Source organism: Psammomys obesus, unplaced genomic scaffold, assembly GCF_907164565.1.
Source record: "Psammomys obesus unplaced genomic scaffold, mPsaObe1.curated_primary_1811, whole genome shotgun sequence".
Lineage (NCBI taxonomy): Eukaryota > Metazoa > Chordata > Mammalia > Rodentia > Muridae > Psammomys > Psammomys obesus.
Window position 1 is genome coordinate 8,824,998 of NW_026590859.1, and position 21,776 is coordinate 8,846,773.

At 47.6% G+C, this 21,776-nt stretch overlaps 1 protein-coding gene across 2 annotated transcripts; it reads right to left on the bottom strand.

The window, feature by feature from the left end:
* Positions 1 to 6,108: 6,108 nt before the first annotated feature.
* Slc30a10 (solute carrier family 30 member 10) lies at positions 6,109 to 21,103 on the bottom strand. 2 transcript variants are annotated; one of them, XM_055609173.1, is made up of 4 exons: positions 20,168 to 21,103; positions 19,399 to 19,476; positions 11,772 to 12,011; positions 6,109 to 10,705 (listed from the first exon to the last, which is right to left on the bottom strand). In XM_055609173.1, the coding sequence occupies exons 1-4, from the start codon at positions 20,772 to 20,774 to the stop codon at positions 10,221 to 10,223; spliced, it is 1,410 nt and encodes a 469-aa protein (XP_055465148.1). In that variant the 5' UTR covers positions 20,775 to 21,103; the 3' UTR covers positions 6,109 to 10,220. The 2 variants fall into 2 exon arrangements, with proteins under 2 accessions (XP_055465148.1, XP_055465149.1); XM_055609174.1 differs by having other exon boundaries at positions 19,399 to 19,514; positions 20,168 to 20,631.
* Positions 21,104 to 21,776: the final 673 nt, after the last annotated feature.

The window sequence follows — 21,776 nt, forward strand, 5'->3', positions numbered from 1 at the left end:
CACCATGATTTTGATCCAGTGATGCCAATTTCAGACATTTGACCTCCAGGCTGTCAGAAAATATGTTGTCTCATGCAAGAGTGCCGAATTGATGTTATTATTATGAAGATGCAAGCTTTGTTCTAAAAATGTGCTGTTCACTTGAAGAGAGGAAATAATCCAGTGAGTGGCCTCAGAGCAGCAGTAAGTGCCCTGGGCATGAAAACAAAGGACTATGGGGCAAAACTATCTGAGTTCATACTTGAATAGTAAATAGCACATACTTGAATTCTGAAGCAAAGGGAGAAGAAAATATAAAGAAAAAAAACCTTAATATACATTAAGAAAAAACCTACACATTTATAACAACCAGAGGTAAGCCAGAGTGTTTAAAGTCATGGATTTTTAAAGGAGGTGAAGTACACCAACCGAAAGGTAGCTGATTAATTGGTATTTCTGGGAAATGGAATAGTATGTGTAAGTATTAAAAAAATACCCAGAATGCACTGCTAACTTCTTTGAAAGTCGAGGTGAAAACAAAACATACATGTGTTAAGCTGTTTCCCTTCTGCTGTTTGAAATTTTCTGAAATGCTTTGCACATGCCTGCTTTATTTTGTCCCATTTCTTACACTTAGTAAGAAATAAAAAAAATATTGTAAAAGGCTTTGAAAAGAACACTAAACAAAAAAAGAAAAGATGAAGTTGAGAGAGACAGCAGGAGACAGCACCAGCCTCCAAAACAGAACAAAGGGCACTCTTATCAAATGAGCAACAGGGATGAAAACATCTGTCTCAAATTTGATGGCTTCAGTGGACGGGGTGTGGCTGCCTATGCCTGGACCAGTGCAAAGAAGAGATAGGACATCTACTCCCTGACACACGGCTCGAGGGAGCCCCAGATAGCCCACTGATCACTGTCACCAGTAGAGTGTGGAGCATGGCTTGGACACGCAGGGGAGCCCCCTATGCATGACTGTGTCAAAAAAGACCGGCATGAGGTGGGGAGAGGGTGGCCCGCACCTGGCGGTCTGCAGCCATGCTCTCGTTCAGGTGTGGATACCAGGGCTCCTGGGCATGGAGTGAGAACAACTTCCCACCAGCTGTGAGGAGGCCGGTGATGGCTTGCTCTGGCTTCTATCTCAAAGAGCAGACGGTGAGAGCAATGGAAGGCTGAGGCAGCAGGAGAAGTGAGAACAACAAAAAAGATAACCTTAGGAGTCTGCCAGGTTAAATAGCTAAAAGCCCCTTTTGTTTGAGGTTTTTGTTCTCATGCTCAATCTTGGTGTTTGAAACAAGGTCTCATTATGTAGCCCAGGCTGTCCTGAAACTCTACATCCTCCTGTCTTAGGGTTCTAAGTCCTGGATTTACAATTATCCACTACCATGCCTGGCTTTGAAATTTTTTTTTTTAAATAGTTTCATGGGTGACAGAACAGGACCATGCATTTGACCTAACTCTAACAATCAGACAGCTGGAGACAGAAACATACAGAGGTGCTCATCAACCACACAGCACTCTCCTGTCTCTGACACTGCCAGACACCTGCAGTATCTCATTTAACTCTCACAGTACCCCATCACCTCACTCTTCTGGAGGACACTGATGTGCTAAGCCACAAGCTTCTAAGTGATTTTTGAGCTAGAATTTAAAATCTTACCACCTGCTTCATTAAAATAGACCAATGTAAGTTGGACCTAGTGGCTCCGCCCTTCCTGTGAGTTTGGGGCCAGCTGTCCTTGAGCAGTGGGCATAAACAATGTCTACCCCTGACGCAGACAAACTGAGATGCTATTCCACCAAAGGTTCTGCCGGGCAACTGATGAGTGGTTACAGGGTTTCCTTGCCGAGCACAGGGGAGAGGTCACTCACAGGAGTGTTGGTGTGCCACCAAAGGTCAAGATTAAAAGTCTTTACTCAGCAGGAATGATGGCATTCCCTCTTTCCAGCAGCCACATGGAATAAACCTTAGCCCCACCCCCAAAGCTCTTGAAGAGGCCATGTACTATTGGGGTAGAACTGAATACAGCTGGGAGGTTGAGTGGCCGGATACCCAGTTGCTGGTGCCATGGCCCGCCCACCTGCTCCTTCTATGAGGCAGTCTTCAAGCCCGGCTGTGATGATCCTAATCCAGCAGAACTCCTGAAGATGGAGCCAGTTTGGCTGCAAGGATCGTCCTGTACTATCAGATGATCTACTCTGCATAGAGAGTTATAGCAGTCGGGGATACAAACTGAGACTCTGCCCAGAACAAAAATAAACAAGTAATTATCACAGAAGAGAGAACAAGAGACCATGACAATAGAAGGCAAGAAGCAAGTTCAGGCTATAATTGTGTAAATACAAAGAGAACCAGAGCCCATGTGACCACAGAACCACAGACCCAATCCTGGAGAACACAAGTGGCCACCGTCTCCAGCTGAGACTTAAGCCTTTCCCTAGTCCCCCAACCCACTGACCTTTTCAGACTTACTGATGCCCGGTCATAGGTCAGAGAAATGGTCCCACCTGGGGCAGCATCAAGCCAGAGCAAAGACCTCTAGGATCCTGGCTTCCATCACCTGCGAACCCTACAACTATCCTTTGGTTTCCCCTCTTGCCAAGCTGCCCCATGGTAGGTGCTGAACACTAAATCCCACTTGTTTAACCCAGACATATTCCTGGAGATGTCTGGCTGCAGGGCCTTGTCAGAGCAGTGAGCCACCCAGGGTTAGATGAAGAGTTTGATGCCCCTGATTTGGAAGCCTGGGTTCAGTAACTCTGCTGACTGTTCAAGGTGCCCCAGGTCTGGCTGGGAGGGGAGGGCAGCTGTGCTTGAGCCCTGGCATCTCCAGGAAATGCTCCCTCAGCATGTGGAGGATTTTGATTTCCTAGTGATGAAGCTCCGCTGAGTGTCTCTGGTATCAGGTCTACATTGTTCTTGGATGATACCCTCTACCTGCAGGGAATTTAAACTCTAATTGCAGGCCAGGTGTGTGATGTAGCCCTTGCCTGTAATCCCAGAACTTGATGAGCAGAAGCAGGAGGATCTAGAATTCAAGGCCATTTGGGGCTCCTTATTAAGGCCTGTTCCCTAATGGAATACTGGTCTGTGCTAAACATGTTGGCCTTGCCACTGTGAGAAGAGAGTTAAAACAGGAATAATGACATCTGCGACATCACGTACCGATGTTATTGTTTAAAGAGGCCCAGGGCTCCCCAAGTGTGCTGTCCCTCCCACCCCAGCCTTTTTCAAACGCTCACTAGGCAGGAGTGATGCTTTTCCTGATTATGCAGAAGGGCCAAGTGAGGCCTGAGACTTTTGTATGTTCTCTGACAATGTACTCCTGATGGTCAGAGAGTGAGCAGACAAGCCCTGGGATCGAGCCCAGATGGAGTGCTCAGACCCTCTACTCCACAGCATATTTTTCAGAACACACGCTAAGTGTTTTAATAATACTTCTTTACAGTCTTCTACACCCCAAGTTCAATGGCCCTTGGATCCAGTCAGACCTCTCTGCCTAGAACGTGCTAGTGAGTGCAAATTTTTATACCAAAAGCAAAAGCCACACCAAGAATATTAAATAAGCATCATTCCTCCCAAAAACATTGTGCTACTTCCTTTCTGAATGACTTTGAGGGTCCAATTATGGCCATGAATTCGCAGCCCTCTAGTAGGAAACTTTTGGGGCGTAGTTTCCTGACAGCGATAAGAGACTTGCTTCTTATCATGCTCCTTACTAGCCGGGACTGAGGCCCCACTCTGAGCGTTCTTTGCCCCCAGCTCCGGCCTCCTGTCTGGAAACACTGAGCAAAAGATTCTGAATCCCATGCAAATTTACTTTTTGTAGGGCCAGCTAGAGGTCTGAAGTCTTCTGACTCTAAATTGGTGGTCCTTCTTCTGTCCCTGACGCATGTGGCAGTGTGGTGAAAATGTAAAAGTAATTTTTATTTGCCTGACTAACCTAGGCCTAGTCCTGGAAGCTTCTAAGCCTCCATACTATCTAATCTAGGCCTAGAATATGTTCAGCCTCTGAAACTTACAACTGAGTTAGCTCACTCTTTCTAGCTCTTTCTGAACACTAGCTGGCTGGTTCAACTCAGCTGTTCTGGCTCAAACTCCTCTCCAAGTTGACTTATCCAAACTGGCTTTTCTGACTGAATTGCTCGCTTGGCCTCAAACTAACTCCAGCAACTTGTTCTAATCTTTTGGCTCCTTTTCATCCTCTGGCTCGTTCTATCTTGACCTGTGTCTAGCTTGTTCTGTCTTCAACCTGACTCTGTAAACCTCTCCCGGTAAAACTGCCTCTGAATTCCACAAACTCAACTGTCACAAACTCAACTCCACCACACTGTCTCTCAGCTCACTCTCCACTGAACAGCCTGAACCGCACTGACTCAGAGATCTGCTGGATCACACAGACCTGAAAGGTCTTCGGATGTGATCACTCACCAGAGCAGCCATGTTCTGATTTAAAATTCCTCTCCATGAAAACAGAAGGAAATAGTCCTTCTTCTTGCCTCTCACCAGACCAAGATATGGCTCTGCTTGCACACACATGGCAGGGCAGGATCTAATTACTCTTGAGCAGGAAGGAGGGTGAAGGCTGAAGTCTGTAGTCCACAGCAGGGCCAAGGTAACAGCTGACATGGAGGAGGACAAGAAAGGCAAGAGGAAACAACGTGGGAAATATAATTGGGGATCTGTTTTTCCTGGATCTGTGTTTGCCTGCATGTATGCATGGCCTCGTGTGTGTGCAGTGCCTGGAGAGGCCAGAACAATGACTCAGGTCTCCGGAACTGGAGTCACAGGAGGCTGTGTGCCTCCACGTGGGTGCTGGCAACCAAACCCTGGTATGTCTTCAAGAGCAGCAAGTGCTCTTAATTGCTGAGCCATCTCCCCAGCCCTGGTAAATGTAATTGAAAAGGTGAAAAATCTTTTTGGCAGGGAGGCAGCAGGCTACAGTACCATGCCCACTCCCCACTCCACTTCCTAGCTAGTCATCCTCTGTTGCAGGATATTTGATTGCATTGTGAACTGAAAAAAAAAAAAAGTTTCTTGTGGTGTGGCTCAGTTCTAGTGCACACCTTTAACCCAAGAGCTCGAGTTGACATAAGAAAACACAGGAAGGAGGGACATTGAGTTGAAGGGTATCTAAGATAGTGTGGAGAAGAAAGGGCTTTATCCTTCTGGGACATCAGATGAGAGGGTCAGCTGGGTGCTTTCTCTGCTTCTTGGAGCTAGCAGGTTTTCACTCCAGCATCTGGCTCCTGAATCTTTATTGGTAAAATCTTTAAAAGCAACATCCCTCCCACATGCCAGTTCTTCTGGTGTCTCTGTGTGATGCTTACCAGCTGAGAGGAAAGACGGGGACTCGAGGCCAGCTTTAAAGTCACAGTGAACATCTAGTGGCTTTAGAGTGGCTGTGGCTGTGAGCAACAGAGGGCAGCTCTCAGTCACTGTGAACAGAGCTCAGAGTGTCAGGCAAGGGCAGGGTGGGTTCACGCCAGGCAAGGCGCTTAGGGGAATGCACACCCTTGTGTATTCCAGTACCTCTTCGTGTGTGTGTGTGTTTAGTCAGTGTCAGCTGTCTTTCTCAATAACTTTTTTATTTTTGAGGCATAGTCTTCCTCTTGGGAGAATGGTCCCCCCAAAGCCCATATGTCAATAGTTAAACCCCAGCCCAGCCTGATATAAACTGGAAGGTGCTAGAAATATTAGGAGATGGGACCTACAGGGAAATTTCCCAGCTCTGGGGTGAGCCAGTAAAGCAAAGAATGAACACATGGCTCTTTCCCCCTCTTTTCCTTCCCAGCTATGAGGTGAGACGTTGCTTGGCTCCAGCACAGTCTCCCATCATGACTTACTGTCTCATTCACAGGCTCCCAAACAGCAGGGTCAATCGTTTGTGGACTAGAACCTCCAAAACGAGACAGTCTCTGCATAAGCTGGTTCTCTTAGGTGCTTGCTACAGTCGTAGAAGGCTAATAGATGACTAATAGAAGACTAATGGACGAGCCCTGTGATGCCGCAGCAGGTGATGGGGAGTTGCAATGTCAATCAACCAGCTAGGCCCCGGCTATGAAAAGCAGACCAAGGAACTGTTAAGTAACAAATTAGCCATAAATGACAAAGACTCTACGAATTCATCTGTTTTGACTTATCTGTTTAATTTCCACAAACATGTCACAGGCATTTTGAGTTTTCAAAACGTTTCATTTACAGCACCATTGAACATTTTTTTTTTACCTGCAACAGGTATGTATATGTACATCCATTGTGGGGGATTCACATGCAATTAGCAAGAAGTTATTGAAACTCTGTACCTTAAAGTTTTAACAACCCCCGCCCCCCAAATGTGATGATTATGCTTTGGCGATCTCTTCCTTGGGAACAGAAGGAGGATGTTAAGCAACAAAACTCCACAATACTGTAACATAACCCCAGCCTCCTGGAGAGGATGGCTCTCCCCTGACAATCAGAGCACTCACTACAATTCAGAGAAGGTTCAGCATCTCCAGCCTAAGGGTGCCAGCCCACCAGAAGGCGCAGGCCCCACTTAGCTAAGAAAAGCCTGGGGCAGGGGTGGGTAGGAAGAGAGGAAGTGTCAGAACATAACATATATTTTCCAAATTCTAAGAAGATTTTATCCACTTCGGATTTGGGTCTGACACAGGTTCTTTTTAAGAAACCGTTTTCCTGGTTTGATAACCTTGTTCCCACTCGTGGTCACTTGACTGGCTATAAACTCAAAAGCACAAAGAGGTGACAGGAGATGAGGCCAGGACAGAGCCAAGCTCAGATCTCACGTAGCAAGGCTAGCCTCACACCCACCATGCGGTCCAGGGTGAGGGGACCTGCTGCCTTGTGTTACTAACCGCTAGGCTGCAGGGCCAGCCCAGGGTCCAAGTGGATGCCATGTAACAAGGGTTTGGCTTGGAGCCTCGGCACAGCAAAGAATGACTTTTTAAGAGACTGCTTGGAAGCAGTGAGTCCTGATCCATGTACGATGGTGAGTACCCTGGACTCAGGAGGCCGGGGCTGCAGGATGCAGAGTTCCAGGCCAGCCTAGGAGAGGGAGGATATGGATCCTGCTGAATGGATGATACTTAAAACATGGGGGGGTGGGAGAGGCGGTCCATCAATAACATGTAAATGTGGTTACAGCTAGTGGTTTAGAAGAAGAGAGGGGCCCAACACTTCTCTCCAAGGGACACATGGCAATGTCTAGAGGAACTTTTGGTTGACATAGGTTGTGGAGATGATTTGGGATGTGTGACTAGAAGCCAAGAATGCTACTAAATAAGCTGTAATATGTAACAGGGCCTGGACACACCCAACTCAGAATGCCAACCCACCAAAATGGAGACATCCTCACAAACACCCATGCCACTGAATCTTGGATTTTAATTTTAACTTTAATTTACAGGGTGTGTGTGTGTGTGTGTCCATAATAACCAAATGTCAAGAAATCTTAGTTTCAAAACTAAGATTAGAAGATTGGAAATGAAACAAAGCCATCATTTCCTATAAACGGTGCTCAGTGCTAAAAGGAAGCAATGTGTTCCATAGAGCAACAGCCACAGGAGGACATGGAAAATACTAGAAGGACACAGAACAAGTCAGCTTGCAGGACACTTAATCCTGACCTGTCCCGTAGAGGGTGTAATACATGTTCTGAAAACTAGTCTCGGGGTTAGAGATATAGCTCAAGAGTAGAACATACACCTTACAACCGTGAAGGCCCGGGTTGGTCACCACTACTTCAGGGGGGGAAACAGGGCAATCAGGATGGAAGGAAGGGAAGGAGGGAGGGCTGGGGCTGGCTGCTAGAATGAATAGAAGCATGTAGGATACCAACTGAGTGTACCAACCTGATACCCTCAGGTCAGTGACTAGCCAAGCTCAAAGAAACTATGCGGTCTTGTCCACCATGTGCACAGCTGATTCAGGGAGGGAAAGCAGGCACTTCCTTCAGAGAATTCAAAACAAGACAATCAATGGCCCAGGGAACCCCAAGCAAAACATCGCACGGCCAAGGCCAGAGGTATTGAAAACAACCAGGTGGCAAAAGCGCTGCACCCTCGCAACTTGCTTGCTTAGGAAATGCACTTTGGCTGTCTTCAAAAAGCCGCATTTTATGCTGGCTCCTGCTTACACTTTGCTTTGTAAGTGTCAATCAAGATAGTTTTCTGAGGCTCAATTTAATTTTTTTTGGAACTAAGTGTATTTTCTTTTCAGAACAAAAAAACACTTCAGAGATTAAAGAATGTTATTTGCATACAAACTAAACCATTCCTTTAGCTAGGAGCAGGGAAGCTGTGCAATCATAACTTTTTCTTTAGGAATAAGGCAGAGTGATAAGAACTGAGATTCGGAAGTCAGAGACAAATTTCTTCTTTGGCTTCAGCTAAGGCGTGAAGCTGTTGATGTGGAAGAGTCTGCTGGGTCTCCTGGGGAATCCTCTGACCTCTGTGAGTTCTGTGAGTAGAAACTTTTTGTCTTTGCTCCTCCTCCCCTAGCTTATAAAGTGCATACAATCTAACACAGTAAACTCCCGGGATTTAAATAGGTTTTAGATATTTACTTATGAATGGTTGATTTGGATCTAATCAACTTCTAAGGAACACAAAATTTCAGATACTCCCAATCACACCTGCCCATTAGCCTCCAAATTTAAGACTAATATTAAAACAAACAAACAAACAAAGCAAGCAAACAATCCTGAGTCTCACTATTTTGTCTGGGCTAGTGTTGAACTCCTAGGCTCAGTGCCCTGAGCAGCTGGGCCCACAGGCATTTGGCAGCATGCCCAATAGAGGCATTTCCTTTAAAATGATGCTTGCACTGACAAATGTGGGTGCCTTTCCTGCGACCACGCACGACTTCTGGTGAATCCTGGGTAGTTTCTCAATAGGATCAAAGTCGATAGCCTAGGACAAAATCGCTTTCAGTCAGCCTTGAAACTTGTTAAATAAGATGCTGGCTCTATCAGTCAGGCACCTCCATACCACACCTATGAGGCTTTGCCCAAACAAGAAGCAAAACATGTGACAGACAGAAAGTGCATTTCTGCACTTTCCTCCTACCAGTTCAGTTATATGTCTGAAACATATAATTTATTTGAACTTGGTAACATAAGTCAGCGACATGAAACTCTAAAAGCCTCCAAATACATTAAAATCAGCAATTAAATTACTTTTCATTTCTCACTTGGGTATCAACTCTTCCATTAAGTTACCATTTGGCAACTACAATAAATACTTTAAAATATGCCTAGTTAAAGCAAAGGCAGGCTAGCTTATTTATCTGGCAGGAATGAGTATTCTCCTGTCCCCGGAAAATTCATCTCCCCCCTCATCAATGCTACATGGATCAATGTGATTATAAAGAGAAGACTTTGAGGAAATCTGGGTAAGAAAATCATTATCAGAATTATATGCGGCAACTATCCTACCTGGAGACTCTCAGAGATGGTAAATAAGCACTACAAAGGGAGAAGAGATACACCATAGCCACAGTTAAGTTCCCAGCAGGAAGTGATGTCAGCCATCTCACCCCTCACAAAACAGAGATGGCCCAAACTTCGTCATTCCCTCCACCCTCGCAAAGTCTACCCCGTCTAACCTTTTTTCCACCTTAATAGCTATGCATTTTGCATTTATTTATTAGGCACCCATTTTCTCGTGATCCAAGAATGGACTTGAGATTATATAATTCTGCATCGCCACAAACAGCTGACGTTCATCTTTTAAGATCTTTGAGGGGAAGAGAGGAAAACATAGTCAGTGTGCTCTGATCTTTCTTCTGCCCACTTAAGCTTTGAGCTCTCTTGAGAGTCGGCTACAAGTTCCGATGGGCTTAAAAACAAGGGCTCCAGGGTTCATCTCAGTAACAGAGCTGTTTCTCAGCACGCACAGGCCCTGTGTTCAGCTCCCCAGCACCGCGAGACAGACCAGACTGACTCCCAGTCCTGTGTCATGGTCACTGAGTCCCAGCCTTCAATACTCCTGATATAAAGACTAGGGCAGTCTGCTCTAGGAAATTCAAGGTCATACTAAGACTGTTGCAGAGAAGCATGAGATGCCCAGGGTAACGGAGAGGGGTTATCCTCCACTTGAAAATCAGCAGGCTTGATCCACTAACATCCCCCACAGCTGACCCCTAATGGCAGGGCATACACCCACAAAGCTCTTCCCACAGGCAGAGCTGGTGACGCCAGAGCACCTGTCCAGACAGTCTGATTGTGCTTGGGAACCCACTAAAAATGAGTACTGTTTTCAGAATGTTGTCCCTCTTGAGTCTTGCTAAGAGTCTGTCCCTGCTCCCTTGGACATCCATCCAAAGCCATATCAACAGCTACTTCCGGAGTAGCCCTGGTGCTTCGGTAAGTCTCTAGAGGCCCACCATTGTGTTCTGCACAACCGTTGACTAGAGCCAGTGGCAGTGTCCCCGGGGGACAGCACAGCTTCTTAGCACAGCTCTGGGAGAGACAGGGGGCACTGCAGGTCAGCAAGAAGTCCTTCTGCTCCAGGGTTTCCTTCAAGTCCACTGTTTCAAACTGGATGGTCACACTGTGGATTCCAGCATGGTGGAAGATCTCTCGGATTTTTCTGCTGGCATCCTGGTACTCTGTGCCCTTCTGGTACTTGATGTGCAGAGTGGCGATGACCTTCCCGCTTATTAGCTCCCAGATGTGTACTTCGTGCACACTGCTGATTCCGGGCACGGTGGAGAGCTTGCTCACTGCAACAGACAGGAACAAACAACAGCCAATAGTGAGTGCCTCTGTGCCTAGTGATGCCCACCAAAGCTGCGTGTTTACCAAGGCGATCAGGAAGAGATGCTGTCCCTCAATCGTCCATTCTCCCGTAATCACCTTTCCTCTAATTTCCTGTACCACAAAGTGTTTGCCTATAACAAGTAACTCAAGAGCCTGAATCAAAAAGATTGCAAGTTCAAGACCAATCCAAGAACATTCTAAAGCAGCCTGGGCTACCTGTAGATAGTCTGTTCCAGGCCAACCTGATCTACATAACAAGTTCTATGCCAGTCAGGACAACAAAGGGAGACTCTTTCTCAGATAGATGGATAGATAGATACATATTCAGACAGACAAAGAGATGATAGAGAATAAATAGACAAGTAGATAGGAAATAGATATGATCAATAAGAGGCAGCCAGATGGTATATATATAAGTGACTGATAAATGATAGATACGTAGATAGATGATGATGTATACATAGGAAGATAGACAGATGATAGTTAAATTTTAGCCTCTGAAGCACATAACTGAAGTGAGACTCTGGCTTCTCTCTAAGCAAAACCAAATGAGAAGGGCTCTCTCCAGACAAGACAGGGGCCATTTAACGCATAACACAGCATAATGTGCCACCGAGTAACTTGCAAACTCATGAATGTCAACTAACTAGGAGGCATTATCTAGACCACGAATGAATGAGTCATCTTTTTAGGGGGGAAAAAAGGAGTATAAAAATCAAGGTCTTGCAGAATGGCCTTAGAAGAGTTAAAACACACCTTTGTCATGAGATCAAACAGCCCACAAGTGGGTTTTGCCCAAGCTTTACATTCTCAAGACTGTGCAAGTGAATCAGAAAACCATATTACAGAGGACCTTTGGTTCTTGGAGCTATGAATCATCATACTATGCTGCAAGCCACATGAAGCATGCCTCCATCACGTGATGCTTAGGGCTCTTCAGAGCATACCAAGCAGTGCTCTGTGATCATAACCCTCTGACCGAGCAACGTAAAAGTATGTGTGGTCCCCATCTCCGTGCAATCCACTTACTCAGTTCTTCCATGTTGACTCCCTTGGGGACCATCTGCAGCAGGATGACAGCAGTCTCCTTGATCAGCGGAAAGGCAGATGCCAAAATAATGATGACCATGACAACAGTCAAGCTGGGGTCAATGTAGCACTGCCAGTTACACGGGTCTGCAGGTCTCAGGGGATGTATGTAGAAGATGATGGCCGTGACAACCACAATCACGGACCCCAAGGCATCTCCCATTACGTGCAAGAGAACACCTGCCAGGAAGGAAGACCAGTGAACCCAGAGCCACGTGTTGGAGCCACATAATGACCTGGGATCTAGACTTCCAAGCTCATAAACGTTCACTGCCATTTTCTGCTAAAACACCGAGTAGGTCAGAAGTTTCCAAAACAAGCCCAGCATATGATGTGCACCTATAATCTCAGCATTTGAGAGGCTGAGACAGGAAGACAGCCTATACACAGAGACCACCTTAAAACAAACAAAATAACAACAGCCACTACTCAGAAAGCAAACTCTTGGGCCAGAGCAATTTGATGGCTCAAGCAAGTGGGGACGCCTGCCACCAAGCCTGGCAGCCTGGGTCATTTCCCGGGACCGCAGCAGAGTAAGATAACTGACTGCTGCTAGGTGGCCTCTGTGCTCTAATCTCCACATGCATATCCATGCACACACACACACACACACACACACACACACACACACACACACACACACGCATGCACGCACATACGAACGTGCACAACAAAACAAAAATGTAATGAAAATGATTTTAAAGATAAATGATGTGATTATATTTTAGTTTTAAATTTTAAGAAATTAAAAAGAAGGAAAGAAAAAGCACTAACAAAATCTCAGGCCAGCTACCCAGGACCCGGGAAGAGGAAGAGCCTAGGAAGACCTGGGCTAGGTGTCACCTGCTGTGTCACCATCCGATACTGCCACATCACAGTCACCTACTCCCCATCAAAGGGCATCATGACGGGAAACGGGGTAGAGAAGATGACGCTATTCTTTCAGACGAGCACCTGTACATTAAGTTGTTTTAAACTCTTGTTTCATTTTGCACTAGAGACAAAGTCTCACTGTGTAGTCCAGGCTGGCCTCAAACTCCAAATCTTGTGGCTTGGCCATCCTGGTGCTAGGGTGGCAGACGTGCACCACCATGCCTGGCTTCCTAATCCGAGTCTTTATGATACTCAAGTCTTTACGATACTTTATGATAGACTGAGTCAGGTGTGGGGTGGGGCTCCCCTTCATGAGTGTCCCTGATGAGCTCAGCCTGAGGGCGTCCATCACCGTTTATTGCTGTTTTTATGGTTGCCATGAGGATGGAGCCCAGCAGCTCACAAATGCCAGGCAATCATATGCCACTGCAATACAGCTTCAGACACAACTGTGGCCAACACAAATGGTTCTTTTGGTTCGCTGGCTTCCCTTGACCCCAGTCCACGTCCCCTTTCTCTGCAGATACTCATCTATCCCTCACAGACCTGTCGTTATCCCTGTGGCACTAAATGTAAGAAGGCCTCAAGAGCAGGGATGCTGATGAAGTTTTCTCTGCATAAAAAAGCCATTTGTCATAGCCACATGAAATTAAAATTCTACGTGTAAGGATTAAAGCTGTGGGTTCTAGACGTCATAGTTGATTCATTGCAGAAAAGATTCAACCCTCATCAAAGATTTGGGGGCTGGGCTGTAGATGCACATTAAATTAGGATTTAGTAAATTCAGTGACATCTGGTCAGAGGGATTAAAAATGTAGACACAAAGTATTTACAAGCTCATGTGCATCCTTGTCTTGATGTGAGTGAGGGGTGCCATTCCCATGACCCAGCACACCCCACAGAATCACACCAACCAAGATCTTCGAGTCATCGTGTTCACATAGGCTATCAACAGCCTGTGCTGCTGGGTCAGAGAAAAAGGCCCCTGCTGCCAAGCCTGATGGCTGGGGTTTGGTCCCTGAGCCCCACATGGTAGAAAAAGGAGAGACCTGACTCCTGCAAGTTGTCCTCTGACCTCTACACATGTGCACATGTGACAAATGAATGTGATTTTTATTTATTTGGTGACTTGCTGTGGTGGCACCTACCTACAATCCAACTACTCAGCAGGCTGAGGCAGGAGGATGGAAAATTCAGGGTCAGACTGGGCTACAAAGAGACTACCAGGCCTCCTTAATCCACACACTGTCTCAGAAAAAACACAACAAACAAACAGAAATTTAAAAAACTGTGAAACTTCCTGAGGTCATAAAACTGAGTATCCAAAAGTCACGCAGCATCTGCTACTCTAAAGAATCGGTGGGTGACATTCCAGCTGGACAGTGGTGGAGGAAGAAGGTGTGCCAGGCCAAACAGGGGGCACAGGGCATTTGACCCAAAATGTGTGTGGTAGAGCATGCTTTTAATTCCAGCAGTTTGGAGGCAGAGGCAGACAGATCTCTGTGAGTTACAGGCCAGCCAGGGTGACATAATGAGACCCAGCCTAAACTAAACTGAAATAAGTGTGTTCCATTTCCGTTATATATGCTTAGAAATATGAAGAGCCAAATCAACCGGCAATGCCACAGACAGCACTGCCGGGGCCTGAGCATTTGGATGGGGACTCTGCTCAGGGATCATGAGCTTCCAGAGCTTGTGGTGGGATTAAAATACAGGCTGATACGCCACCCCACCCCCAGCACCAACAAGCCAGTCCTCAGGGGAAGGAAGGAGCTAAACTTGAAGAAGAGTCTCTTAGAAGAGCTAGAAAGAGCAAAACGTACAGCATGTCAACCAGGGCTAACAGAAACCAAAGGAAAATGGAGAGGCGGCAGGGAGAGAGGGGAGCCCCACACCTGAGGCCCACCTGAGACTCCATCTCCACCCTACAGATGAGGAAACTGAGGCAATGAGCATCTAAGTGACTTGCTCAAGATCATACAGACATCAAATCCAAGCAGGCACTTGAACAAGACTGCCCAGGTGATTTGAATGCAAGCAGAGGTTTTTAAAGGATCATTCTAGAAGCAAACACATAGTTAAGGAGGGTCTGTCTGCTTAGTCACCCCAGGCATCCGGAAAATCCACTCAGTAGAATTGACAATGATCCTGACTGCTAACTGCTCACTCCTGGACAAGACTGAAGGGTCTGATCTGGAAGGTGTTTGAAATGAGGCTGCTCACACTTCCTGGCCTCTGGGTGACACCCTTGGTAAAGGACATTGTGCTTGTGCCTTTTACTGAGTGATTACTTACAGCAACAGGATTGATTTAATATGTACATGAGACATTCCCTCATTCAAGCCCATTCCCAGGCGCAGGGGAAAAATTAAGAACCTTCTCAGGAGTTGTCCTACCCACCTGTTCCCCTGACAGGAGCTAAGGAAACCTTTCCATTCTGGGGGACAGTACCACGTGCTGCTGTCCAAACAGGAAACCTACTATCTCATTTGCATTCTTGGTGTCCCTGTCTCAGGACTCTCAGCCTCATTTGAGTCTGAAGGGGGTCACACCCTACACTTCCTAGAGGCAGGCAGTGAGGTGACTGTCACTGCAGGTGGCTGGTGGTGAGGGCCCTTAGCCGAAGTCACCAAACTAGGAGCTAGCAGAGGCAAAGCCTGGAGCTGCCTAGCAGAGTGCCTGCACCGCTCACTGTGCAGCTGAGCAGAGCATCTGACCCTCTCGCCTGTGCCGTGACACAGTGTTAGGGTGTGGGAAGGAGAGGATAGTGGGCGGGGGGCTGGGAGCAGAAGAAGTGCTGGAAAAACGTTGATGAGTTTCAATGCTGCCCGAAAGGGTTGCTTTGCACTTGGCCTTCACATGCTGACTTTCAATGAAATTAGCTACTCTCCCTGAAACTGGCACACACCAATACTGTCAATTTGGCCTAAATTGAAACTGGGTTTGGAACCCAGCCTTTGACGCCATTGATTTAGTGTGAAAGCACTCTCACACTCACAAGGCACTGGGAAAGGATGAGAGCTTCTCTCTGTGAAGAAGTATGTCACCAGAGGAAACGTCTTTTCAAGTGATGTCACGCTGCCAGTCACCTGTTTATAACGCTGCTGACATGCCAAGGCCGTATCTTAATGCAGCATCCTGCTAAGAAACACCAGCCGCTACAGAGCACTTCAGAGGGGTTGTGTTGCCCCTGCTCTTTGCGCGAACGATGAACTCTGTCTCCTCTTCCCATTACAAGAAGAGGAGAAGTGCTGAAAGTGAAGAAATGGCTTTGGGGGCTGGGGCGGCGGTCCAGTGGTGAACGGGCTTGCCCTGTGTCTTAGTTTGCTTTCTGCCATGATGAAGAGGGTGACTAAAAGCAACTTGGTCCATCACATAAAGGAAGGAACCTGGAGCAGGAGCTGATGCAGAGACCGTGGAGGACTAACTGCTGGCTGGCTTTCTCCCCGTGGCTTCTTACAGCCATAGTGAGCTGGGCGCTGCTGCATGGATCACCAACCAAGAAAATATAGTACAGGCTTGCCCACAGGCCAGGAGGCAATTTTCTCCATTGAGGTTCTCTCTTCCTAAATAATTCTAGCTTGTGTCAAGTTGACACAAAACTAGTTCCCAGTTGGGACTGCAGGTGTGCTCCATATAAGCTATGTTGTAGCAAACCTGTAGTTCCAGCCTGGGAAGGCACACACAGGGAATCCCCAAGCAGGCTGCCTGGCAAGCCCACTCTATCCGTGACCTCTGGGTTTGACTGAGAGACCCTGCATCGATGGCCAAGATGGAAGAGCAGTCTAGGATGAGTCTAAACACCCACCTCTGGCTTTCACAGGAAGCTGCACACCCACACACGTGCAAACATGCAGATGCTCCTGTACCACACACACAGATGTGCACCCACACAGACGCATACATGTACACACACACACACAATACACACATGCACTTACACAGAGAAACAAATAAATAAATGACTTTTTCTTGGGAAACCCCATCGCAGATACTTCCTCTGCAAACATTCGGAAGGGAACTCCAGGCCTGTTGGCAGCATGAGTTGCTTACAAACATTTAAGATGCAGCCATTCCATGGGATCTGCCCATGGAAGAAGCAAGCCATCCGTTCCTGGAGGCCAGAAGCATGTGTGACCACGGACAGAGCCATATATGTGAAAAGAGAGCTGAGACTACAGCCCAACTCTGCAGCCAGCCAGGGGGATTTCGGGAAAGTCACCATACTTTGAGAGTATATTCCCTCATCTGTAGAGTAGAAGGATTGCCCATTTTCCCCAAGATTTTCCTAATCTTATTCTGTAGTCTGTCCCCTGAATCATGGCTCCTGGAGAAAGAACCAGGCCCTAAGACTGGGACAGATCCATGCTTAGCCTGAGACGGAGAAAGGCTCAGACTAGCAACAAACATCCTCACGAGAGACAGCAGGGTAGATAAATAATAGAAGATAGAAAAATGGTAAGTAGATTGGTTGGTTGCTGATTAATACACACAGATGACTGAAGGAGAGAAACAGAGAGCGAAAAGGAGGAGACATATATGTGTATCTAAACCTGAACAAGAAAGATAAATTAAAAGTAATTTTCATTATAGAGGATCTCAAAAAGAAAACATGTTCTCCCAATATTTAGAAAAGTAAACCCCATTATTGAATTGCATTTAATATTTTTCTTCATTTAAAATTTTAGGGGCTCACATGTCACTGTTTTTTTTTTTTTTTTCTTTTTTGTTTTTTCTGTATCTTTCTTGCAGGTCCCTTCAGATGTGAGACTCTTGAAGAAAAAAGGAGAGAAGGAAGAAAGGAAAGAAGGAAGGCAGGCGAGAAGGTAGTCACAGCCTGCGGTTGATTAGCTATTCATTCTATTGCCTGAATCTAAGTCTCATCCTGGAGTTCCTCTAAATCATATAAAGGTGAAAGGTCACTGAATCTTTGTCAAACCTCTCAAAGTCAGGATTGGGGATCATCAGAGCATAGTGCCCCACCTGTAACCCTAGTTCCTGGGAGGCTGAGAACAGAAGGCTGTAAACTCAAGCCCAGCCTACACAGAGAGCAAACCACTGTTCACCCCAACACACACACACACACACACACACACACACACACACACCCAAAGACTGGGAATTAACTAAGGCTATAGTCACTCTACCGTAAAAACATCTAGCCAAAAGTTACAAAAGAGAGATGCTTGCTACAGCAGTGTCCAGGGAGATATCCCAAAATGCCCAGCACTGCTGACTTTGAACACGGGGTAAGAAGGGGATCGTTAGTTGCCTTCCATATGGCTCACTAGAACCCCAACTTTGAACCTGGAAGTGAGAATATTAATCAGGTGATAGTCCCCTTCTCAGAAAATTCTTATCATAAAAAACTGTAGCAGTAAACACCTTCGATGGTGTCACACAGGACAGAGGCTTGCATAGTGGGCCACCTTGTATTTTTCCACCTTTAGCAAGACCACAGTCACACCAAATGGTAAATACCTGTAATTCCAGCAGTGAGGAGACTAAGAAAGGAGGCTTGACACAAGTTCAAGGTCTGCCTGTGCTAAATATTGAGTACCAGGCCAGCCATGCCTACCTACAAGGACCCTGTCTCAAAACAAATCATAAGCAGTTAAAATAAGCTGCAGTGCTGCTTTGGGTATGGATCAATGGTACAGCATGTTTTTAGCATGAACAAGGTCCTGAATTCCATCCCCAACATCAACTACACACACACACACACACACACACACACACACACATACACCCATATACTTTATAAAATAAACAGGATGTATTGTATGTCAGAAATATTCATGAAAATAGAAAGCCAAGCATAATGGTAATGTGACATGGATGTGTGGAGATCAGATCAACCTGGCACTGAGTTGTAGAGTTCATGAGAACATGACATGCATGTGTGGGAATCAGGAGAACATGATACATATGTGAATATGAAGAGAACATGACATACGTGGAGATCAGGAAAACATGGTATTGATATGTAGGGATCAGGAGAACATGGTACTCATATGTGGAGCTCAAAAAAACATTTCATTGATAATGTGAAGGGTAGGAGATTGTGTGTGGACATCAGGAGAACATGACACATATGTGGATATGAGAATAACATGACACATTTGTGGGAGTCAGGAGAACATGGCATTGATATGTGGGGATCAGGAGAACATGACACATTTGTGATATGAGGAGGACATGATACATATGTGAAGGTCAGGAGAACATGGCATTATATATATGGAGCTCCGAAGAACATTTCACTGGTAAAGGGGAGGGGATTATTTGGTACTCAGTAGATTGCAACACTCACATGTTGAACTTAGGAGAACATGCTACTGACATGTAGGGATTAGTGGAACACAGGTAGCAATGAGAGGGTTATGACACTGTTACATGAAGCTCAGGAGAACATGGCACATATGTGTAACTTGGGAGAACATGACACTGATCTGTGCAGCTCAGGGGCAGGCACTATGGCGTGGCTTAATTAGAGCAAAGATAAATCATTAGCAACAAGTTTCTCCCTCAGAATCAATGCAATGATTGGGCAAGAGAAGAGGGTCATAGTCTGCAGGTAACTGACCTACTTTGCAACACTGTGGCCTCACTAAGAGCCAAGCAGAAGTCTCAGCGGCAGCACGGCCCTCCCAGCTTGGGAAAGGGTTCGAAGCTAGTGCAAGGACAAGCCTACCTCTGATATTCAGCGCTTCGGACTTCTTCTCTTTTTTCACCGTCTCTTCTGGTTCATTCTCGGTGTTCAGGGTATCACCTGCATTCAAAGAAGAAACCTTGTGTTGTGTATAAGTTCTACAAACAAACAAACAAAAAAAAAACCAATGTACTCAAAATGCAGTTTTGTTATTTTCAATTCCTCTTAGCATATGGGAGTCCCCACCTCTCCCGCGCTTGGCCCAGATGAACCCAGAGGAAGCCGTTAACCCTTGGACTTCACACACACACACCTTTCAAATTTAAAACGGGACAAGTAAAGATAAATAAAAATAAGCGGGACAAGTACAAGCCTACACCTACCCCAAGCCCTGCCAGGGATGTATCTGTCAGGGATGGATACAAGCCCAGGTAGCCCCAGGCAAGGGGAGGGATAGAGAATGCTCTCTGTTGCCCAATAGTAAGAATTGCTTTCCAAGATCAATACTGCTACCCGGAGAGCGGAGGATAAGGACTGCGGGGTGGGGGGGGAGGTCAAGGAGGAAAGAAGGGAGGGGGAGATGGGGATGGGGAGAAGACAGAAGGCAGGGAAGGAAGGAGAAAGCGGAGGGGGAGTGAAATTAGAAGAGGGGCAGAAGAGACTGCGAAGGGGATTAAAAAAAAAAAAACAGTCAGAAACAAAACGAAAGAAAGGGAATGGGTGGGTAAAAGGGAGCAGATGCCTGGAGGAGGGAGGAGGACTGCGGGAAGGACAAAGCGGCCCCTGTCGGAAGGATGCAACCGAAAGGCACCTGCTACGTTCGAGAACACGGTGGCGCCCTCCTGCTGCTTTCTTTCGGCCGAGGCCCCCCGGTGAGTCACTGCTGTGTCCGAGCCGGGAGCTGTGGCTGCCACAGCCCCTTGGGGACTCCCCAGAGCGCCACAGGGGTCCCCCTGGTGCGGAGGGCGGGCCCAGCGGCCCCGCGCGCAGCGGGAGAGGCAGGCGCCGAAGTCCTGGAAGATGAGCAGCCCCACCACGTTGACCGCCAGCCCCAGGGCGCCCACGATGAGCACCAGCTCGGGGTCGTCGATGCGCTCGGGCCGCGCGAGGCGCAGCACGGCCTCCACGAAGATGGTGAAGCAGAGCGCGGTGAGGAAGACGGCGTTGCTGAGCGCGCCCACCACCTCGGCCCGCGCGTAGCCGTAGGTGGCGCGCGAGCCGCGGGCTCCGCGCCGCGCGATGTAGCCGGAGCCCAGGCCCACGCACAGCGAGATCAGGTCAGACAGCATGTTGAACGAGTCCGAGAGCAGCGCGATGGAGTTGCCCAGGTAACCGGACACCAGCTCGGCCACGAAGAAGGCCGCCGTGAGCACCAGCATGAACAGCAGCCGGCACGTCTTGCCGGAGTAGCGGCCCATCTCCGCAGCCAGCTGCGCCCCGCAACAGGTGGGGGGGTCTGGAGGCTACCTCCCGCCGCGGGCCGGCCCTGACCCGCCGGAGCCTTTTGTGCTGCCAGCTCGCGCCCGCAGGGCCAGAGTCTGCGGGAGTGGCCCCAGGATTGCAAAGGACGCCTCCCGGGGCCCCTGGCCCTCCTCCCTCACCGCCCAAGCCGGGACTTGGCAAGAGGCCACCGGCCTGTGTCTCTTTCTAGGTCTGGGCTGGAGAGGGGAGCTGCTGGGAGGAGGCGCGCATCGGGATGCCAATCTTCTTAAATCCCACCTCCACCCTCCCAGAGAGAGAGTTGCACCCAATGATCCCTGCTCCTACGACTCCACCCCACGCCCACCCCTGGCCCACTTAGATCTGTGAAAGCCGCTGATAAGGACCCGGCTGTATTGCGGGTGCACACCCGTGCCTACGTGCCGATACGCGAGCTGCAGGGCAGATTCCATATGAGCTGGTGGAGCCAACTGCCCTTAAGGGCGTTTGCTGCTTTCCCTTTGGTTAACTGGTATCTCACTCCTCACTCCAGCCCCCAGCCCCGAGCCCCACCTCCAAAGCCCTTTTTCATCTCTTCTTCACAAACAGCGTGGATCCTTTCCGTTACCCCTTCATAGCACAGTTTTTCCATCTCCCCTTTGATGTCCCCTTTGAGTCCATCTTTCTACGCATGGCCGCCCCACTGCTGTAAGTGTTAGCATAGGGCGCTGGTGCAGCACCCCAAGGCTGGGATACTTTGGTAGATCCAAGGCCCTGGGCCATGACAGAAGCCAGGCTCGGTCGCCCTTCACAATCTGCCGGTGAGAATTTCTCCTGGCTCCATAGACGACCCGATACCCGTAGTTCAACCGATTGACCCAAATCGTTTTTTGTTTGTTTGTCTGTTTCAAAACAGGCCCGGTTCCAAGTGACTTTCACTGAAAGGGAGCCTGTCCTGCACAGCAGCCACTCCAGAAAGGGCATTAGCTGCCGGTCACTTC

Excerpts from the sequence above, each read along its gene's own strand:
- Slc30a10 (XM_055609173.1), bottom strand. The coding sequence starts at position 20,774 with ATGGGCCGCTACTCCGGCAAGACGTGCCGGCTGCTGTTCATGCTGGTG. Across the intron at positions 19,477-20,167 it reads CGTGTTCTCGAACGTAGCAG|GTGATACCCTGAACACCGAG; the intron begins GTGCCTTTCGGT and ends CTTTGAATGCAG. Across the intron at positions 12,012-19,398 it reads CGAAGCGCTGAATATCAGAG|GTGTTCTCTTGCACGTAATG; the intron begins GTAGGCTTGTCC and ends CCTTCCTGGCAG.